Genomic DNA, 21,366 nt, shown 5'->3' with positions numbered 1-21,366 from the left:
TGTAATTTGGGACGCTTACCATTCCAAATGAAGGACTTCACTATGCTATCAAATTGCTTGAAATAAGAGAGGGGGACATCTACAGGGAGAGACTGCAACAAGTAATTGAATTTTGGAATACAATTAATTTTAATAACATTATCTTTCCAAATCATAGATAAATGGGTAAAACAAAAATAACTACATATTGAAACAAAATAAAACTTCTTGTACTGAGGAGCACTGGTCAAACAAACCAAGGACAAAAAAAAAAAAAAGACCAAAGAAAGATCTGTCAGAAACCTCTTTCTCATCAGAGTAAAATCTCTGCCTATCTCTCACAGAACAAGCTGCTGGATGACAATCAGTCAGGCTTCAAAAGTGGACACTCCACCGAGACTGCCCTGCTGTCTGTCACTGAGTCGCTGAGACGGGCAAAAGCTGAATCCAGATCATCCGTCCTGATTCTGCTGGACCTTTCTGCAGCCTCTGACACAGTCAACCATCAGATCTTACTCTCTACCCTCTCCTCGCTGGGCATCACAGGAACTGTGCTTGACTGGTTTAATTCCTATCTCTCAGGTAGGTCCTTCAAGGTAACATGGAGAGGTGAGGTATCCAAGCCACATCAGCTACTTACTGGGGTACTTCAAGGATCAGTGCTTGGGCCACTTTTCTTCTCTATATACACAACATCACTGGGACCCATCATTCAGGCACATGCTTTCTCTTACCACTGCTACGCTGATGACATGCAACTCTACTTGTCTTTCCAGCCCAACGACACCACAGTGACTGCTCGAATTTCTGCCTGCCTGGCGGACATCTCGGCCTGGATAAAGGAGCACCACCTGCAACTCAACCCAGCCAAGACTGAACTCCTTGTCTTTCCAGCCAACCCTGCTGTTGAACACAACATCACCATGCAGCTGGGTGCAACTACAGTAACGCCTCCCAAATCAGTCAGAAATCTAGGGGTAACCATCGACAACAGACTAAATTTCACAGACCACATCTCAAAGACCGCAAGATCATGTAGATTTACACTCTACAATATCAGGAAGACCCTTCCTCTTTGAACATGCCACACAACTGCTTGTCCAGTCACTTGTCATAACTAGACTGGACTACTGTAATGCTCTCATTGCAGGCCTCCCTGCATGTGCAATTAGACCCCTGCAAAAAACCCAGAATGCAGCAGCACGTCTGGTCTTTAATGAACCAAAGAGAGCACATGTTACACCACTCCTTGTCTCTCTCCACTGGCTGCTGGTTGATGCACGTATCAAATTCAAGGCTCTGATGCTGGCATACAGAACAGTCACTGAGTCTGCTCCAGCATACCTAAAATCACTTCTGCAGAGCTACGCGCCCACTAGAAGCCTGCGGTCGGCTAAGGAACGTCGCCTTGTTGTACCTACACAAAGAGTCACCAAAACATTTTCCCGGACTTTCAACTTCATCGTACCACGTTGGTGGAACGACCTTCCCAACTCCATCCATGAAGCTGACTCACTCTCTGTCTTCAAAAAATGACTAAAAACACATCTTTTCCTTGAGCACTTAACCCGTCATTAAATAATAAAAAAAAAACATTCCTGTTGCACTTTATTCTGTTTTGAATACTATTATGATGCTAGTGAAACTTTGTAATACAGCACTTTTCATACCACTGTCTCCTTAAGATGATTCGCTTATGTTTTCCTCTTTTGTAAGTCGCTTTGGATAAAAGCGTCTGCCAAATGAATAAATGTAAATATAAAATAATTTAGGGTTCAGCCATATGCTCGAGGCAACATTTAAAAAAGAGTCCGAATTAAACAGTCTGGACACTTTTATCCATACTGAGTTCAAGTGCGAGATAACGGGATGTAACTTAACTTCTCCAATTAATTTGATAGAGAGGCTCTGCAATGGCGAAATAGGGGCAAGAACTTCCTGTTCTATACAGAACCAGGGAGGGGCTCTCTCAGGTGGAAGCGACCAATGAGCCAAATGTCTGAGACTGAAAGCATAATAATAAAATAAAATCTTGGGTAGGCCTAGCCCACCTTTGTCAATCGGCCTATGTAACTTATTTAAATGTAATTTGGGATGCTTACCATTCCAAATGAAGGACTTCACTATGCTATCAAATTGCTTGAAATAAGAAAGGGGGACATCTAAAGGAAGAGACTGCAACAAGTAATTGAATTTTGGAATACAATTAATTTTAATAACATTATCTTTCCAAATCATAGATAAATGTAATGAAGCCCACCTGTCCACATCGCTCAAAAACCGTTTTATTAAGGGGTCAAAATTAACTAATTAAATCAGACAATTTTGCTGGGAATAAGATGCCCAAATACTTAATGCCTTGTTTGGGCCACTGGAAAGTGCCCGGCTGGAAAGCCATTACTGGGCAGTACGCTGTCAGAGCCAAAGCTTCGGATTTAGACCAATTGGCTTTATATCCTGAAAATTTAGAAAAGGAATTAATAATTCTGTGGAGGCAAGGCATAGATCTAGTGGGGTCTGAGATGAATAATAAAATATAATCTGCGTAAAGCAAAGGTTTATGTGCCATACCTCCCGCCACCACCCCTGGAAAATCATCTTCCCTTCTTATCGCGGCTGCTAATGGTTCCAGGGCAAGACAGAACAATAATGGGGAAAGAGGGCAACCCTGCCGAGTGCCCCTATTCAGAGTAAAATAATCTGAAATTAGTCCATTTGTTTGTATTGCTGCTACAGGGTGTCTATAAAGTAACTTAATCCATTCAATAAAAGTATTCCTGAACCCGTACATTTCCCTAATCTTAAAAAGATAATCCCATTCTACCATATCAAAGCCTTTTTGGCATCAAGTGAGATGGCAGTGACCGGAGTCTGATCATTTGCTACCGACCACATGATATTGATGAAATGCCTAATGTTGTCAGAAGAGCTGCGGCCCCGAATAAACCCCACCTGATCTATATGTATACGAGATGTCATACCTTTACTTAATCGGTGAGCCAAAATTTTTGACACAATTTTTACATCTAGCTGGATCAGGGAAATTGGACGTTAACTCTTACACTCACTTGGATCTTTGTCCTTTTTAAGAATCAGACTGATCAGGGCTTGTGTCATGGTTGGAGGAAGCTTTCCATTCTTTAATGATTCTGTATAAACTTCTAACAAAAGTGGAGCCAACGGCAAAGCCATCTGGCCCCGGAGCTTTGCCTGTAGGCAAGGCTTTAATTACCACGTCAAGCTCCTCCAAGGTTATCTCAGAATCAAGAGAATTTTTTGCTCATTTGTCAGTTTAGGGAGTTTTAATGGTTTCACAAAGTTTCTAATATCCTCATCAGTAGATGAAGATGTGGAACTATAGAGATCAAGACAGAGTTCTTTAAAAGCATTATTAATATCCATTCTCATATAGGTCACTGAGTGAAGTAACCCCCCTCCCAATCCACTCTGACCAGCAAAAAGGGGACTCCTCTCCAACCCCCCACCACCTGTTCCCTTGACCCCATTCCTTCTCACCTTCTCCAGGCCATTTCTCCATCCATCCTACCTGCACTCACAAACATAATTAACACATCTCAACTTACAGGCACTTTTCCCACTACATTTAAGCAGGCTCGAGTAACCCCGCTGCTGAAGAAACCCGCACTTAATCCCACACAAATAGAACACTACAGACCAGTCTCTCTCATCCCATTCATGGCAAAAACACTTGAAAGGGCAGTTTTCAATCAAATCTCTGCCTATCTCTCACAGAACAAACTGCTGGATGACAATCAGTCAGGCTTCAAAAGTGGACACTCCACCGAGACTGCCCTAGGGAGTTTTAATGGTTCCACAAAGTTTCTAATATCCTCATCAGTAGATGAAGACGTGGAACTATAGAGATCAATAGGATCTATAGAGTTCTTTAAAAGCATTATTAATATCGATGGCTGAGGTAAATATTTCACCACCAGCAGATTTCACTAAGGGATTGGTAGAAAAAGACTCTCTCTGTTTTATATATCTAGCCAAAAGCTTCCCTGCTTTGTCCCCTGACTCAAAATATGACTGTCTTGCCCTGAATAACCAAAACTCCACTTTACACGACAAAATAGCATTATATCTGTATTTCAATTGAGTCAATTCTCTGAGGCCATTAGACAACATTCAGAGCTTCAGCTCTGCCTCTGTACTTTTAATATTCTCTTCCAACTCCATGAGTTCTCGTGCTTTGGATTTTTTGGTGAATGAGGCATACTGTATGATCCGACCCCTAAGAACTGCCTTAAGTGCCTCCCAGGCTATGCCCACGGAGGAAACAGAGGACCAGTTGGTCTCCATATAAACACTGATTTCAGTCTTAATCATTTGTTGGAAATGAGGATTTTGCAAAAGGGATACATTAAAGTGCCAGCTGTATGATTTCTTTTTCTCCGTGTGTGGCAATATCTCTAAACTCACCAGGGTGTGATCTGAGACTAAAATGTTTCCAATTGAACAATCAACAACAGATGAGATGAGGGACTTAGATATAAAAAATAAAATAAAAATCTATTCTAGAATAAATCTTATGAACTGGTGAAAAAAATGAATAGTCCCTACCAGATGGGTTCAAAAGTCACCAGATATCAGCAAGACCAAGATTTTTACACATCCTATGAAGTGTCAATGTTGCTCTAGTGGGCTTACACATTTTTGCTTCACTATGATCAAGGACTGAGTCCATCAAAAGATTAAAGTCTCCTCCCAATATTACATAATGAGGGGTGCCAGCGGCTTGCAACATCCCGTCGAGATCTATAAAAAAGCCCTGATCGTCAGCATTAGGTGCGTAAATATTAGCCAAAATCAACCTTTGCCCCTGAATTTCTCCTAAAACAGTAATGATTCTCTCTAATTTATCTTTAATCTGTTTGAGACATTTGAATTGTAGATGTTTATTTATCAATATAATGACCCCCCTGCTCTTACTTGAGCCAGCACTAAAGAAAACATATCCACCCCATATCTTCCCAAATTTTTCAGCTTCCTGCAGGGAAAGATGCATTTCTTGAAGAAACACTATATCATATTTCTTACGTTTAAGAAAAAAATAAACTTTCTTCTTTTTATGGGGTGCCCCAACCCATTCACATTCCATGTGGAGAGAGACAATCCACTCATATTAGCATTTGACATATTGATATAATAGAAAAAATAAATTGTGTGTCAAAAACAAAATTACACAGACCACGTTCCCCATAAGTGCAACAATCAAACCCCAAACTTCCCCCCGAACAAAACAAACAGAGAAAAAAAACAAACATGCGCATTAACCCCGCGCATGACAGCGCAAACCGGCATCCATCCCTCTAAACTCAAAAGGTCCATGTATGCCTACGAGAGCCCCCGCGACAACTTTGCCATCGGAATATTCAAGTCCGGTGCTTCTGCACAAATTTTGTGAGGCAAAATTACATAACAGAAATATTTTGTAAAACAAACCCCAGCCAACAGGCAGAATAAACAAAGAACATGTAGACTAATTCACAGAACTGTCTTGAAGGTGTGTTCCTCCACAAAATAAACTCCAGCTGATATAAAGCCGTTCAGTTTCCTCGAACAGACAAACAATTGTTCAGTGAGCCGGCTGTTATGAGTGCAGCAGATGACGTAATCATTCTAATGTCCTTTAAAAATACTCTTATTAAAATATTTCAACAGTTTTTATACACCGAGTTAAACTGTACGCCCATTAGATCACATCAGTTTGACATGCATGTTGGACAATCTGTGGCTCCATCTCAAGCGTCAGATTTGTGTAATTGATTCTAAACACTGGTTGTGATGTGGTGGGCCTCCTAACTATGCCATATGTGGTTCAGCTGTCCAGTGAAGAGTGTAATTAATAAACGCTGGCCGTTTGGAGGCACTGCCGGTAGAAAAGCTGGTGACTAATGGATGTTAAAAGGAACTGAGAGCCAGTGTGGCATGCCATGCCGTGTGCTCTCGCCCCATTGGCTAAAATAAAAACGACACATGGAGCCTCTTTCTATACAGTATGCTATTTCCATGTGTACCCTCTTACTTGCAGATGATTTAAGTGCCACTGATTCACAAGTTGATAATACTTTGTCCAATAAACTATCTTAAGGTCACAAGCTGACCTCTTGGCTCAATACAAAGAATACATATTTCAAAGCTGCTTGTTTTATTGTTGCAGGAAAATTAGCAGAATATATATTTTAACATTTTAACATTTTAAATATAATATTATTTGTTATTTGTAATGTATTATACTGTATACTTACACCAAAAGCCCACCTGCATGACATCATATCCTGGTCTGTTGTGTAGTCCGAAAAAAAGCACGTTCAAAGCCTAGTGTGACCACCCCTAAAGACATCACATTCTTTCATTGAGAAGTCTAATTGTCAAGGGGACAAAAGTAGACATTGTAGACATAGAGTGAATTTTGTACAGCCTTCCCCCATCCCCAAGTGTTTTTCTGCTTGTGTTAGGGAAAATGTTATGCCACTATTTTGCTGTAAATGGATCAAAAACCTAACATGCACCAGCATTATGTAGTGCAACAAAGTACTGCAATGATACAGGCATCATGCCAGAATTGGCACAGACATAGACAAAAATACAGTGTGATGACAGCATTCTCATAGAAAGTCAAACTTTTAGTTTGCTTCCATGCTTCCAGCTGACTGCTTATGTAAAGCTCCTTTTATGATGTCATGGACAGATAGACGGACACACATTCACATACGCTGTACAACAAGCACACACTCTCCCTCTCTTCTGCCTTATTTTTGGGTCAATTACCCACCCTTTAGGCAAGCAGGCATTGAGCACTGATTCACAGTGCAAGGCTGAGAGAGTCCCGCTCTTTCAAACGCCTGCCCTGATCCCGCAGCCACACACTGCTGAGGAATACACACACAGCCCACTCTGGCAGAGCCCCTCAAACACAAACACACTACCTGAGAGCAGCACAGAGCTGTTTTTTACCTAAACATTCTAACATTAAGAACAGATACTGTATTTTTAGTTACATTCTTCAATATTTTGGGGAAAAAAAAGAGCAAGAGTGTGAGAAAATGAAACATACTCTGGCATTAGGTCAACAAACCGACCAAAGTGAAAATTCAGAACTGACTAAGAATACAAGTCTTTAACTTCAATTTGTAAAGATGTTTTATTTAACTCAGCATGTTTACATGCACAGCAATATGCTGATAACTACTTCAGCATATTAAAAAAATTGGCAACGCAAGCAAACCGTGTTTACGTGAGATTTTAAATGATCAGATTATTCTCTAGATCTGATGTCAAAACACAATCTGTTTAAGATCATGCATGTAGACATGCTCACTGACAAGCCTAAGCTTTATGTTACTTCTATAGCTCTACAAAGAAGCAGAAAGTTCAGTACTCTTTGCACAAATCACCGAATTCCAATGAAGATAACACGAGGACTTAACAGCACATTGGGAATTGGGCATTCCAAATTGGGAGAAAAAGGGAAAAAAAAATTTTTTATTACTATATTACTGTATCGCAACTTAGATATTAATAATATTGTATCGCCAGGTCCCAACCAATTTCCAACCCAAGTGTGTACTAGACTTACCTTTGGCTGTTATGGCAGGCTGTTCCCCCAGCAGCAGTTTGAGCCTCTTAGCATGGATCTTGCCTTGATAATGAGACTGTGCTACCACTGCTGAAGTGAAGGACATGTTACACAGTGTACAGCACTTGTTTTTGTCCACGTCTCCATCTTCACTGCCCTGCAACACATCAGACACATTCACTATGGTCAGAAGGTCTGTCAGATCATGTGCATTGGTTGAAACAGGGAATCAAAGGCTTTAAGTGCTTTGTACAAAATGATAAGTGGAGCAATCCAGATATAGCAGAATAGCAGACTTTCTGTTCCTAACCCTGGAGGTCGAACCCCCAAGCAATTCTTGAGGGTAAATGTGCAGTAAATGTAACTGCAATCTCACAGAGATGGAAAGAGTGTGAGCAAGGGAGAAGGAGAAAGCGCAAATGTCTCATTGCTTATGGGGATCCTGGTGGGATGCAAATGGACGTGATTTCACTGTAATGGGGCCAGTTTGATTGAACCATCACAGGCACAAAATGAAGACTTCCATCTGTACAGCATGCAGTAAGATCTATTACATATTTTACACCAAAGACCAGCAGTGGAACCTGCAGAGCCATTTCACATGACTGCCTTCATTTCCCCAGCAGCATACGCCTGCTTGGGATGGAGATCCAATAAAAACAAACTTCACAAACTGACTGATGTCCTCCACAATACCCTTTACTGCCATCCCAACCAGTCTTGAGGAGAAACTAACTAATGCAATGTTACAGTAGCTGTTTTCAAAATAGTGTATACTTTCAAGTTACAAGCTACTTTTCCCAATAAGTAGCACTTTTACATCACATTGTAGTGTGCATGCAGCTCTTTCTCATATGTCGCATTAGGAAGTCCAATTCATTTTAGTGAATCAGTTCGTTCTGACTGTTCATTTAAATAACCTGTTTCATTTGAGGCCTTGCGCAGATTTTTCTGTGAAGTACTTCCTTTTTATTTATTTTTGTAGCAACAAATTCGCTATGCTACATACTGCTTAAGTTATATGAATAAGGGTGTTTCTTCTTTTTTTATTATTAATAAAAGTAGAAATTTAGAGCAAATTTAGCTTTTCAAGTTTAATGCTGTCAACCTAATTGAATATCCTTACTTGGGCTGTCACAATTACTCGATTTATTTAAAATTAAAATTCTTTGATTACACAAATAAAAAACTAAGGCGGAAGTGTATAAGGCACAGTCCACAGATGAGGGTCTGAACACATAATGACAAGAGGTGCCAGCTGTGTAAGAGCACTTCAATTTAGATTTAAAAAATAAATAATTTTTTTTTAAAGTTGTCAGTCGACCTGAAAAACCATAACATCACTTCAGCAATGCAACAGCACTTAAAAAGAAGACATTCAGTTTTCACTAGGTAGACTGTATGCGATTTGGAGTGCTGCGTCCAGATGCAGAAGAGAAGTTGAGCCCTTCGTTGCCGTGTGGGAAACACTGAACTCAGCAAAAAACACATTGAAATGCACTCTACACCTATTTATCTACACAATCATTTGCAATGTAGACTTTTATGAAGCAAGACAAAATAATGTCATAAAAAAGACATCCATCAGACTTGATTATAGTTACACACAGTGACAAATACTTTCTGCTCAGTAAATCTGACTGAATCCACACGATCTAAGAAGGTTATTTTCAGCAAATTGTGGTTTGGCTTCTGTTCTGTGTACATTAATTACAATTTGAATGTAAATGTGATATTCCTCCTCATGTAAATTAGAATTCATGATGATTTAGTTTGTAATAGTTTGCAATGCCCTATGTCTGTCGTTAAAGCCACACAGCTGCACGTCTCGGGCCTGCAGACAAAATATGATACAAGCTTACCTGAGGGAGTAGCAGCTAGTCTTCACATGTGAAATGATTAACAGTGTTTCCTCAAGAAGGAACTGAATGTCCAGATGCTTAAGGGCATTTTACACGGTACATGGCAAGCGACAAGCTTTTGCGATCTGGACAGTATTTAGCACAAGTGCAAAAACACAAGAGAGTGAAAACATCTCTCAATGATGCAATTACTGTAAATAGTCTATTGTATTCCATGTTGCATGTAAGTGATGGTTAAAAAAAAAAAGGTTTTTATATCTCCATAAAAACTATGAATATAACTGAACTTAAATTGATGTGCAGACATTGTTTCCAAAAAGGAAAAATATTTTATTTCCATGGCCTACTTTCCCATATGAGAGTTATAAACTGAAATGGGCAGAACATGATTAACTAGTTACTGAAAAAAAAAAAAATGGATCTTGCAATAAAAAAAAAAAGTTGGACAGCTTGAATTATATCATTTTTCGTATTACTCAATTAATTATCAGAATAATCATTAGATTACTCAATTACAAATATAATCGATATTGACAGCCCTAATTCTTACTGTTTTTATGGCAGATAAATATAGCTCTGATTGCATCTATAAATTCTATCATCTGATAATTACATATACATATACATATATATATATATATATATATATATATATATATATATATATATATATATATATACACACATATATATATATAAAGATACTGCCCCCTTAAATAGTTTCAGTGTAATTAGAACAAGATTATCAACAACAATGGACTAGTAAGAGGATATTGGGTAAGGGAAACAATATATTTTTTTTAAATGGCATATTATCTTTTTGTTTAATTTTATGTTGTATTTTATTTTACGGACATTATTAAATGTATTAATGATGATAATGAATTTTTGCTTAATTCTGAGTCTTTCTTTCCCTAAAATACAAATTTTAAGCTTCCATTGTGAACCTTTCTTTTTTTTTTTTTTTTTTTTTTGGCCTTGTTAGATGTTGCTTATAGGCATTGTAGCTGTTAACTGTAATTACGGAGAGTGACTTTATATTGATAGTAATCAAAAACAATGGTTGCCCTACAGCTCAGTTTCCAGCTCTATAAATAAAACAAGGGACTTATTAGCATACATTTTTCCAGCAATTTTGTTCAGTTGCCACAGAGCCTTGGACGGTAGGAAGGCCAAACTGATATGACACATGTGGAGTGAAAACAGGATTAGGTTGTGCCTGAAGGCATTCTTACACACAAGCATCCATGCACGCAAGCACACACATACACACACACACGTAAACTCACTTTCTGTCTGAGCATGAAACACTATCTTCCTAAACTACAGAGCGGAACCGACTGCATTACTAAAGGTGTGTTTGATATTCTTAAACAGTGATTCTTAACAGGATTTAATTAAGGACCCAGATTTTACATTGGGCATCAAGTGGCGACTCAACACAGTATCAATAATTTTGTAAAATAAAATTAACAAAAACATCTTTAAAATTAAACATTGTGATTTATGACTATTACCATGTACTGCATAGGCCCAACAATATTCAAAATTATTAACATGCCATAGGCTGAATCAGAAAATGTACAATTTTGGTCTCTAAATGTCTTAATTTTCAATGTTTTTTGTTCTTGCCATCCAATAATAGGCGCAAACCATGTTTAACCTTGCTGCAAATGAACCAGTATTTAATGTAGTCTGCATTGTAATTGTTTTTCCCTTTACCTTTATTACCTTGCATTTGACCTTACCTTGAAATACCATTGAGTTTGGACAGTCTTTCTCATGTCAACAACAAAAGATCTGCAAAGCATTTTCTCCCTTTTAAAAAGCTCACATGCATAATTCTATCCAATTGTATGGTTAGTTGCATTTTATTATTTGCATTTAGAATTTTTTTTTTTTTTTTTATCTCTGCTGTCTACATCCCTATCAGAACAGACTTGCAACCAATCATTGCAAAACTACTGTTGGAGGAAGCAATCTGAAACAGCAATAAGGTGCCCTTTGTCTTCTCTGTTTGTAAGAGGCATGGAAGCCTCACACACAGTGCTAATAGAGTGAGCTGAACACACAGCACACACTTCTCAAAAATGACCTTGCTCTGTGCTCTGGTATGTGTACTGTACATAAAATATACCCATTTCACCCCTCACCTGCTCTGAAAAGCAGAATCTACCACACAAGCTCTCTGTGAATGTGCAGTGCAGTCAGAATTATTTGGTCTTTGTGTTGCAGTGGCATTCTATATATAATGCTGCAAAATGAAATAATCGAGAAAAGCAAAACAGGGTGAATCTCTTAAAATATTTTTCTGGTTTCTGGTCATTTTTTACTTTATAAAAGTATTCTTGTGAAATGCACAATGGTGTAAATTAATATGCGATTAAAAAAAAACAAAGTTTCTGATTTTATTAAGATTAATATTAATAAAAATTAAACATGGTTAAGAACTCCATGTCCATGGCATGCTATTCTATTCTTTGTTAATGTTTTAAACTGTCTGAATTAGCTTAATGGTACACAAGCAAGCACAACACTGGCAAGTTAACAACATGGAGATTGGATGCCAGGGATAATAGGTAATTATACAGTTTAGTGTTATTATTCAAAGTGAGGAGAATAATTTGGGAAAGTTCAGTATATGCAGCAAGAATCAAACTCACCTCTCCCGCATGAGAATCACTACTCTACATGTCTGAAGCATTAACCACAAGGTCATGGTTCTGGAAAACACTAATCAGGTTTCTTCATGCTTAAGATAATCAGTATAATTACTTTGCAAGTGATATAAATGAATGCTGTAATTAAGAAATGTTTTAATTCAATGAATATAATAGGTTCCTGTTTTGTCAACTTTGTGCATCCCAGGGCTACCACAAACTTCAAATGATTAGACATACTGTATCTGCATCAAACATGGTCTCCTATATAACTATTAGAAATGGTTATTTAATTTCTGAGATTGGCTTCTAAGCAAACAGCCTTTGGATAATTGGGTGACTGTGCTGTTCAAACAGAACTCTTAAATTAACCGCTGAGAATAAAATCATGGTGAACTCTATCTACAGTACAGTCTACAGACCATTGCCCTTTCTTCAATAGGTGCACACTATGTTAATGCTTAGAGTGAAGCATATGTCACATCTTGTTCTGTCAGTGCTTGATGTTGCTGTTGCCCACATGCTAACTTACTCTCTATGAACCTGAAATAAGATTATACTGAGAACAATATTTGAACTACAGGGTTTAAACGGTCATGGAAAACCTAGATTTTAAAAATAGTTTTCCAGAACTGGAAAAGTCATGTAAAGTCCATGCAAATGTCTACATAATATAAATGTATCTAGTTATGCCATGCACATAGAGCTTGTGAAAAACAAAACTTGCTTGCAAGCCATAGTGACGTCTGATTTGTAAACACCTGTCATGTGTATTTTGTTGATTCATGTTTTTCATTTCTTTTATTTTGAAAAGTTTAGTTCCTGTTTCACATCATGTGGTTCCCTTGTCATGTGATTTCATGTTTCCCTCCAGGTTCATGTGTCTTGTTTTCATTGGTTTATTGTTTGATTATCTTGTTACCAGTTCTGTCTGTTCATTGGTTCCCTCATCTTTGTTTTACCCCTTGTCCATGTATTTAAGCCCTCATGTTTACCATTGTCCTTTGTCAGGTATTGTGTTTGTTCCCTCGGCTCCACTGCGGTCCTTTAGCCTGTCGGCTTTACTGGGGTCCCTCGACCCCTCCAGCTCCGCCTTGGTCAGTCAGTCAGTCACCTGGCTCCGCCTTGGCTCTCCGATCCTCTGGCTATGCCTTGTCCCTCCGATCCGTCAGCTCCACCGGGGACCTCCATCCCTACAGCTCCACATTGGTCCTCAGTCCCACCAGCTCCGCCTCAGACTTCCGATCCCCCAGCTCAGCCTTGCTCCTCCGAGCCTCTGGTGCCGCCTTGGTCCTCCCTGCCTCCGGCTCCACCCTGGCCTTTTGAGTCTTCGGCTACTCTCCGGGTATCCAGTTCTCCATGGCCCCGCCCCTCGAGTCTCTCACGGCTACACCTTCCATGGCTCCGCCCCTCGAGACTCTCACGGCTCCACCCTCATGGTGCCCCCTGCCCTGATCCCATGCTCCACACCCTGCCAAGCCATGCCTCAAGATCCCCCCCCCCCCCCCCCGTTCATTGGTCAAAAAGTGTGGGAACAATAGAACTAGTACAGAGTTAAAAGCATGTCTATCTTTTGGTGTTTGATTCAAGCAATACAATAGGCCTGTAATTTGCATAACTCTGCAGTATATGTGAGTGTAAGTGTAGTTCTAGCGGGAGACTCACAGCTGTACATCATCACACTATTATCTAATTACCTCTTAGCCAATCATACATCAGCCATTGCTTCAAAAGCCTGCTTTCAGTCTACCTCTTTGCTGTTTCAGTGTGCCAATATGGCAACCTCCTCCTCCTCCCCACTGCCATTAGTTGTGTCCCATCCTGCACAGGGTTAGCTCCTCACCCCCTGACTCCTATCTCCGACAGGATCTGACAGTTCGAGTGGTAATCTCATCGGACCACCAGATAGGGCTTGCGCCAAAAGGGACATTACAATTCTGTGTTCAATATTATTTCATCAAATAAATGTCATTTCAACTTATGTCTGTGAGTCTTCCTGATAGAACTTATAAAGTCAATACAAAGTGACAAATGACTGCCATTTGCCAAACTAGGCAGAGACACAACTGTTAGGAGTCTGAGTGGGTTCATCAGGGCTGTGATGGAGTAATCAGTATGCTGATAACTATCTGATTGGAACAGCAGAACTGGCCTCTGGGAAAGAGATGCTGAATCTGTAATTGCTGCTTAAACACCAAAAAAAAAAAAAAAAAAAAAAAGAGAAGGAGATACAGGCGATCTGCACACAGTGGATCAGGGAGTCTCTGAAGGAAAGATACAACTGTGTGTTCCTGTATATTTCTATACTAAAAACAAAAATGATTATTTATATATGTTTTTTACTTTAAGCACCTCTCATTTGAGGTATTTGCTATTTTGTCTGTTTTTAAGTTTTTGATCTGACTCCTTACCCTGTGCAGCTCTTTTATATAAAATATATGATCCAAAAGCAGGATAAAAAAAATCTTTAACAATGAAAGACCTCAGTTCAGCAAACGTGTCTGAGCCTTGAAGGCAGTAGTTGTGTTGCTGCTGAAGGCCCTCTGGGGGCTTTAGGGAGATTGCTTTGGTGTAAAACCTTTGAGGTTTTATTCTGTTTACACAGTATGAATGTTGTGCAGCAGGGGTATTGCTTAGTGTCTTTAGAATGCTGAAAACCAATGTTACAACCAGGCAGTGTGCTTCAAACTGGAGTAGATGAGTTCATTCACTATTAGGGTTATTAAAGGAACAGTTCACCCAACAATGAAAATTTTTATTTACTCACCCTATTGTTATTTCAATCTAGAATGCCATTACTATGAACTCTTATGAACGCATTAAGCAAAGCAAGGGCAAATGTGAAGATTTTCAGTGAATAATGACTTACATTTCACCCTGTTCCTCACATAAAGTTATTGTACTGTATGGCTTCAGATAACTTTTGATAATTTTATGGTGCTTGTCCATCCTTTTTGAAGCTTGAAAGCCCCTATTCTATATAAATGCATAGAAAAGGACGACCAGCACAGAATTTCTCCTTTTGTGTTCCACAGAAGAAAGTTATACAGGTTTGGATCAACGTGAGGGTGAGTAAATAATGACAGAATTTTGTTTGAACTATTCCTTTACCTTGATATTACTTATAATAAATTACTTTTCTTTCAGCAAGAACAAGCAACTGTTCACTTTGAGACAGAAAACAATAAAAAAGGTCAGAACTCAGTCTAGTCAGCATCTCCAAGACAGGATGCTATGCCAACCAATGGAAGCACAGTACTAACTGGGCTGTCAGACAAAATCAGATCAGTCAAATTCCTACAGAATCTTAAAGTTGGACTATGTTAGAAGTTTTAGTTAAAAATTAACAAATTGCCATTATTGACTGAGTACATAAACAATGTCCTTACCTTACCCCGATTCACTACGGTAAACATATAAAACTGATTTGTAATTTGAGCTGGCTTATTACATTTTTATCCATTTGGCAAAGTTATTTACCTGCTATAATGCTTGGATATGTTTTCTGGTAGGGCTGTTGAAGCTTATATTGCTTGTCATGTTTTTATGAATCCAACATTACTTGTGTGTTAACTGATCATGATGTACAGTATCTACGTTGACCTGTGAAGTTACTGTGACATGTTTAATATGTATGACTTCTGAAATTGACTTCTTGACTTGACTTCTCTGGAATGAAAACTTCAAAGTAGAATATACTGGCTGTAGCATTGTTATCGGAGAAGCCAGTATTTCAGCATGTTTCCTAATTCTCTTATGACATATTATGGGCATTTTATGATTTAGTACAGTAAAATTATTACATATAGCACCTTTAAAATATATAAAAATGGTTCCCATATTTAAGACACTTGTCAGCCTTAAATACAGTTTATTGTTTTCACAGCTTCATGCCTCAACCAGTAGGCTCCATTTTATAGTTATGAAAATCATAGTACTGGAAAGCTACATTATTAGATATTTGCTTTTCAAGACATGCAATGGCCACAGGCTGGTCACACTCCTGTTAATACCGCCAGCATGCACAAACCATCAAGGCCATGGGGGAAGAAGTGGTATGGGACCAGGACGTGTCACAGTATGGACTCAAACCTGCACCACTCACATCAGCACCAGCTCAGCTCTAATCACTACACCACAGCTCTGTCTGGATGGATTTAGATTTAATGCCATGCCAAGATATACCTAGAAAAGGGCCAACATAGTTTGTGCTGATCACAGTGCGTTTCATACAAATTATTGATTGACAAGAGCATGAAATCTTTGAAAGAGACATTAAAAAACTAAATACTCAAAAAATAAAGACAAAAATAATAATGGCAAAATTAATAAATGACCATTAATTAATATATTAATACATTTCAATGTTTTATTTTAAGGACATTGTAGTTTACTTTTGCATGGCAAACAATTCTGGTACTGTGTTGGGTCGCAATATGATGTCTAAAGTAAACTTGGTTCCTGAAGCACAATAACTTGTGAACCACTGCTACAAAGTACATCAGTAAGCCAGAGCATATGCAATCATTGCCAACTGATGAAATGAGTAAGGATTTTTGAGATGTCTGCAGATAGTATGCAGAAACGGCAACATAAACTGAGATCTACAGTAAAGAGGAAACTGTGCTAGTGTGTCGCTCTCATGCATTCCACACATAGTCACTGATCTGTCATTAACAAAGACTCAAACAAAATAATGTAGATCCAGGCTCAAATTCCAGCTCACTTTCTTTTCTCTACTTTCTTTCTGGTTCTCCACAAGTGCTCCGTCTACCCTCCTTTCCCCTGAAAACATAAGCCCCGGCAGGGGTTGATTTAATCACCTCTAATTAAAGAGGAGTAAGTATCCGATGGGCTATTCGATCAGCACAGAAGTTGTCCCAGGCTGCTAATTGTATCCTCTGCAATGGCCTCTGCATAGAGACTTTGGGAGAGATTTTTTAAGTGTCCTTAGGGGACCATGTAGCTATTAGTAGCCGCTGCAGACAGCTGATTTGTGTTAAACAGACGGATGGGGCCACTAATCTTCTGTACGATCCACTGCCGTTTTATTAGGCGTTGAGAGAGCAGAGCAGAGCACAGCTTGTTACTACCTGGCTTCTCACTGGCTCTTGATGCAGGTAGATTTCGCTTAGCATGTATAATGCACTAATACCTTACAAACAGAACAGGTCTACGCTTTGAAGTGAGCTGTGCGCACAGCATATTTTTTTTAAAATATATATATTTATTTAATTAAATTGCAGCCCACTGCAGTTTAATAAAGGCACAAGTTCATATCACGATTTTGATTTTATTTCAATTAATTGTGCAACCCTAGCTGATTTCCTCAAAGTTCAAATGCTTGTTTGAGCATCCCGACCAGCCCGACATAGTATGTAAAAGTTTTCTTGCCTGATGTTTTCCAAGAATAACATGTGGAAAAGATGAAAGGATGGTGTTTGATGAAATGCTGATCCTCGAGAAAAACCATGGCATGTTAAAAAACATGCATTTTTGTTTTTTCTTGTTTCAAAGCCCAAAACATTGCAACAATATCTGAGAGCAGCACTGCACATGCAACAGTAGCCATGTAGAGCTCATTGATCTTTAAATATCAGAAAGAGCAATGTAGTGGAAAAATAATTGCTTTCAGTTCCACTCTACTCCCTCAGTCCCACTGTGAAAAGTGCTGATCCTGAACACTGTCTGCCTCCTGACTCTGAGTTTTTCCTCTATCAAATCTTTAGGTTATTGACAGAAAAAAAGGTAATCATAAAAATTCCATATCTTGCACTTTTTTGTTTAAAGAGGATTTCTTTTAACATGTGCATTAATTGATAACTGATAAGAGAGTGTAAGATGATTCACTCAATAATTAAGTGGAGAAAATGTAGCCTAAATATTCAAACTTTATTAATTCAAACTTATTTAATAAAAGCAAAATGTATGGGTAGAAGACATGAAATAAGCTTAATTTAGAAAGCTGACCTGCAAGGTAACATGCTAAACTCCATCTAAAACTATTTTGAATAGCATTTTGCTTATTATTATAATCATTATACATTTTTATGTATTCTTATTATGTTAATTTATGATGTCATATGTTAATTTATGACATTAATTGAGAGACTACACAGAATATTTGTACTTTTAAGAAATTATTTGACACTGCATGGCCATTTATAAAGGCAAAAAGGTGACCAGTCATGCTTTCCCTTATGCATTAATATATAATTCAACCTAAAATCTTGATGTTGATAAAAAAAAAAAAAAAAGTTCTTGGATATGTTATGCATTAACTACTCGTATGCGGTCCGTCAGAACCATTACATACAGTATTATTAATAAATTTTTAACCTATGATCTGTATCCATCTACAAGCAACATGTCCATATTTCTACCTCATTAACATGAGCTTCAGTGGGTAATGCTACATAACAATCCTTAGGTGACCAACTTCATCCAGTCTAGTCTGAATGCAGAGCTTATTGATTGATACAGTAGATGACAGATGGAGCTCACTGACAGTTTGACCATCTGTTCATTGTTAATATCGATCTAATACAAGTGCAGTGTTCACTCCAAGTTCACTTCAAGAATTCAAAAGAAGTACACAGTCTTTTGAAATCTTTTCCCCAACACAATATCCATAGCGATTACCTTAAAGAGCACCTATTATGGTTTTTCAAATATTACCTTTCATGTAGTGTGTTATATAGCTATTTGTGAGTGTAGAAAAGTCTGCAAAGTTTCAAAAATCAAAGTGCGCGACAAATGGAGTTATTGACTCCCAAAAGAAAGAACCAATTCTGAACACCTGAAACGAGTTGTTAGTAATTCCAGACTTACTTCCCGTATTAACCTACATAATTTGGTAACAAAAAACCCACCTCTGGTCTTCACTGGCTGCTCGTGAACAGCTTTGACCCGCCCTCAAACACTACACTAAGCGGTAGACCAATCACAAGAGACTGGGACATCTGACCAATCAGAGCAGAGTAGGCTCTCTGAAAGGAGTTTAGAATGAATCATTTAGAACGGATCAGTTTTGTCTCTGGGAGAAAAAGGTAATGCTGCAATATAAATTATGAGCAAATTAAAGTGTTTTTTGACCTTGGATGCATGTAAATCTATTGTATGAGACCTTTAAAACAAAATTAGGCATGTTTAAAAACCATAATAGTTGCTCTTTAATTATACCATAACTGCTGTGAGGTCCTTGTTACGCATACAGCTGCCCATGTCCTCACACCAGTTTGTCTAATGATTTATGCAATTGCAGTAACCAGACAACACATCAATAAAAGTATCAATATAATTTAATTCTGATTGCATCCCACAGCCAATGGCTATGATTTCTCAATCTCTGACTCTCACATAAACATTTAGATGAGCGTTTGGCCTCCTGTTGTGAGAGCTTTGTTGGTCTGTTTGGAAGCAAACTAAAGAACATGTAACATCTGCAGAAACCACAGGCATCATAGACTGTCTCGGCAAAGCAGAGAGAGGAAAAAGCTGATCCAAGCAATATTCACACAACCTTGTGCTTGTGAACCTTTCGTTTTATTTGAATGTCCCATCAAACACGGCAATAAGGCAGAAGTCTGCATTGTCCTACTGAGAGAAGTAGAGCACATAGACTATCATCTCAGCTAGACTCAGAAGATGGCTGAAGAGTTAAGTTAGACTTTAATCGAAGTTTCATGTTTGTTTGTTTGTTTTACTAAACTGGCAGATTTTTAATGAAGGCAAAGTAAATATCACAGTGTATTAATGGTTTAATCATTGTTATATCAACTTTTGCTTCCATTTAACTTTTTAGTTTAAGATCTATTTTCTGTATCAGCAATTTAATTAATAGTAGTTGAAAACGAGCACTGAACATACTACAGGTTGTAACTTTGGCACCACATTGATTTTCTTTCATTATAGTTACGGCCTTAAATGTGCATTTTAAAGGGTTGAAATAAGTGGTCGACCGATTTGTTTCTTGAGGGTGCTGAGAATCGCCTGCTTGCATGTGAAGTGACTGAGACATGTAAACGATCAGTCACGGTTCGTTTTGTTGTTACGTGCAATCGTGTTACTACAATAATAGAACGGTGTGCAACACAGTGTCATTTAAACGGTCCGCATATCAGAGCTACAACAGACACGTTTCACTCTTCCTCTCTCTCCTCAACAGTTCCTTGTAACTTTTAACCATCTTGTCTAATGATAAAAAGGCAAATATCAATAAAACTAATATCATATACCATCTGCAAATATGCGCATATCTTGTTTAAACAGATGTAATAAACCAACCTCTCACAACAAGATCCAGCATCCTGTGGAGCGCTCATAAATCTTCCTCTGAAGCACGTATTCTAACAGTCTCTCCTTAACAGTTCCCAGTAACTTTTTCTAATGATAAAAGGTAAATATCAATAAAACTTCTATTATATATACTGTCTGCAAGTATGCAGATATCTCGTTTAAAAATATGTAATTCATGAACCTCATGAAAATCCAGCGTTTTACTCCCATCAAGCGACCATCAAATATCTTCCTCTGAAGTGCGTATTCTATCAGCCAGAATCAAAAACTTCAGGAGCAGGATCAAAAGTTCCTCTGATACACAAATCACGACGGTCAGTCTGTGACAATCCAAGTAGGCAATCCAGACTGTTTAAACTGTCAGGAGATTGCTATTCACACTGGATCTGCACAAGTACATGAGTGCAACTTCAAAGTAAAAGCGCTTCACGTGCGCTATAAGTAAATGTCATATTCACTGTTCACTGTATGTACAGTACAATTGGTATTTTTTAAAATGCGATTGCTAACATGGACATGCCATCCATGGTTGCTGGACTACTGTGTGTACTGTTATTTCCTTCTTCCTAATATATTAACAATTTCTTCATGTGCAAATAAATTACTAAAATTTGATGACTAAACAGAAATCAGAAGAAACTGCTATCTACCATTTAAAATACAATATTATTTTTTTTAGATTCTTTTTTCAAAGTTTAACAAAGTTAAACTTTAGTGTGAAATTGAGTAAATATTATGCTAAATAAGAGTTTATTCATTTTTTAGCAATTGTATGTTTATGTTATTTACTATATTAAATTGTGTGATATATCGGCATTGTATCGGCCACCCTGCTCTCTGAATATGAGCATCGGCCATTAAAAAAACCCGTATCAGTCGATCACTAGTTGAAATTGACTCTCAAATCCATGCTTGAACACAGGCAACCTCACCTTTTGACTCAAAGTGACAAGTGAAAACAAGA

At 38.2% G+C, this 21,366-nt stretch overlaps 1 protein-coding gene across 2 annotated transcripts in view; it reads right to left on the bottom strand.

Moving 5' to 3' along the window:
- Nucleotides 1-21,366, bottom strand: part of zmat4a (zinc finger, matrin-type 4a) — a 196,607-nt gene that overhangs the window by 104,610 nt on the left and 70,631 nt on the right. For both annotated transcript variants that reach the window (XM_051678013.1, XM_051678022.1), the window contains exon 4: nucleotides 7,583-7,739. In XM_051678013.1, coding sequence (XP_051533973.1) covers nucleotides 7,583-7,739 — 157 coding nt within the window. The remainder of the gene's footprint in view (nucleotides 1-7,582; nucleotides 7,740-21,366) is intronic.

This window comes from Myxocyprinus asiaticus, chromosome 3, assembly GCF_019703515.2.
Source record: "Myxocyprinus asiaticus isolate MX2 ecotype Aquarium Trade chromosome 3, UBuf_Myxa_2, whole genome shotgun sequence".
Classification (NCBI taxonomy): domain Eukaryota; kingdom Metazoa; phylum Chordata; class Actinopteri; order Cypriniformes; family Catostomidae; genus Myxocyprinus; species Myxocyprinus asiaticus.
This window is presented reverse-complemented; position numbering and strand designations above follow the sequence as displayed.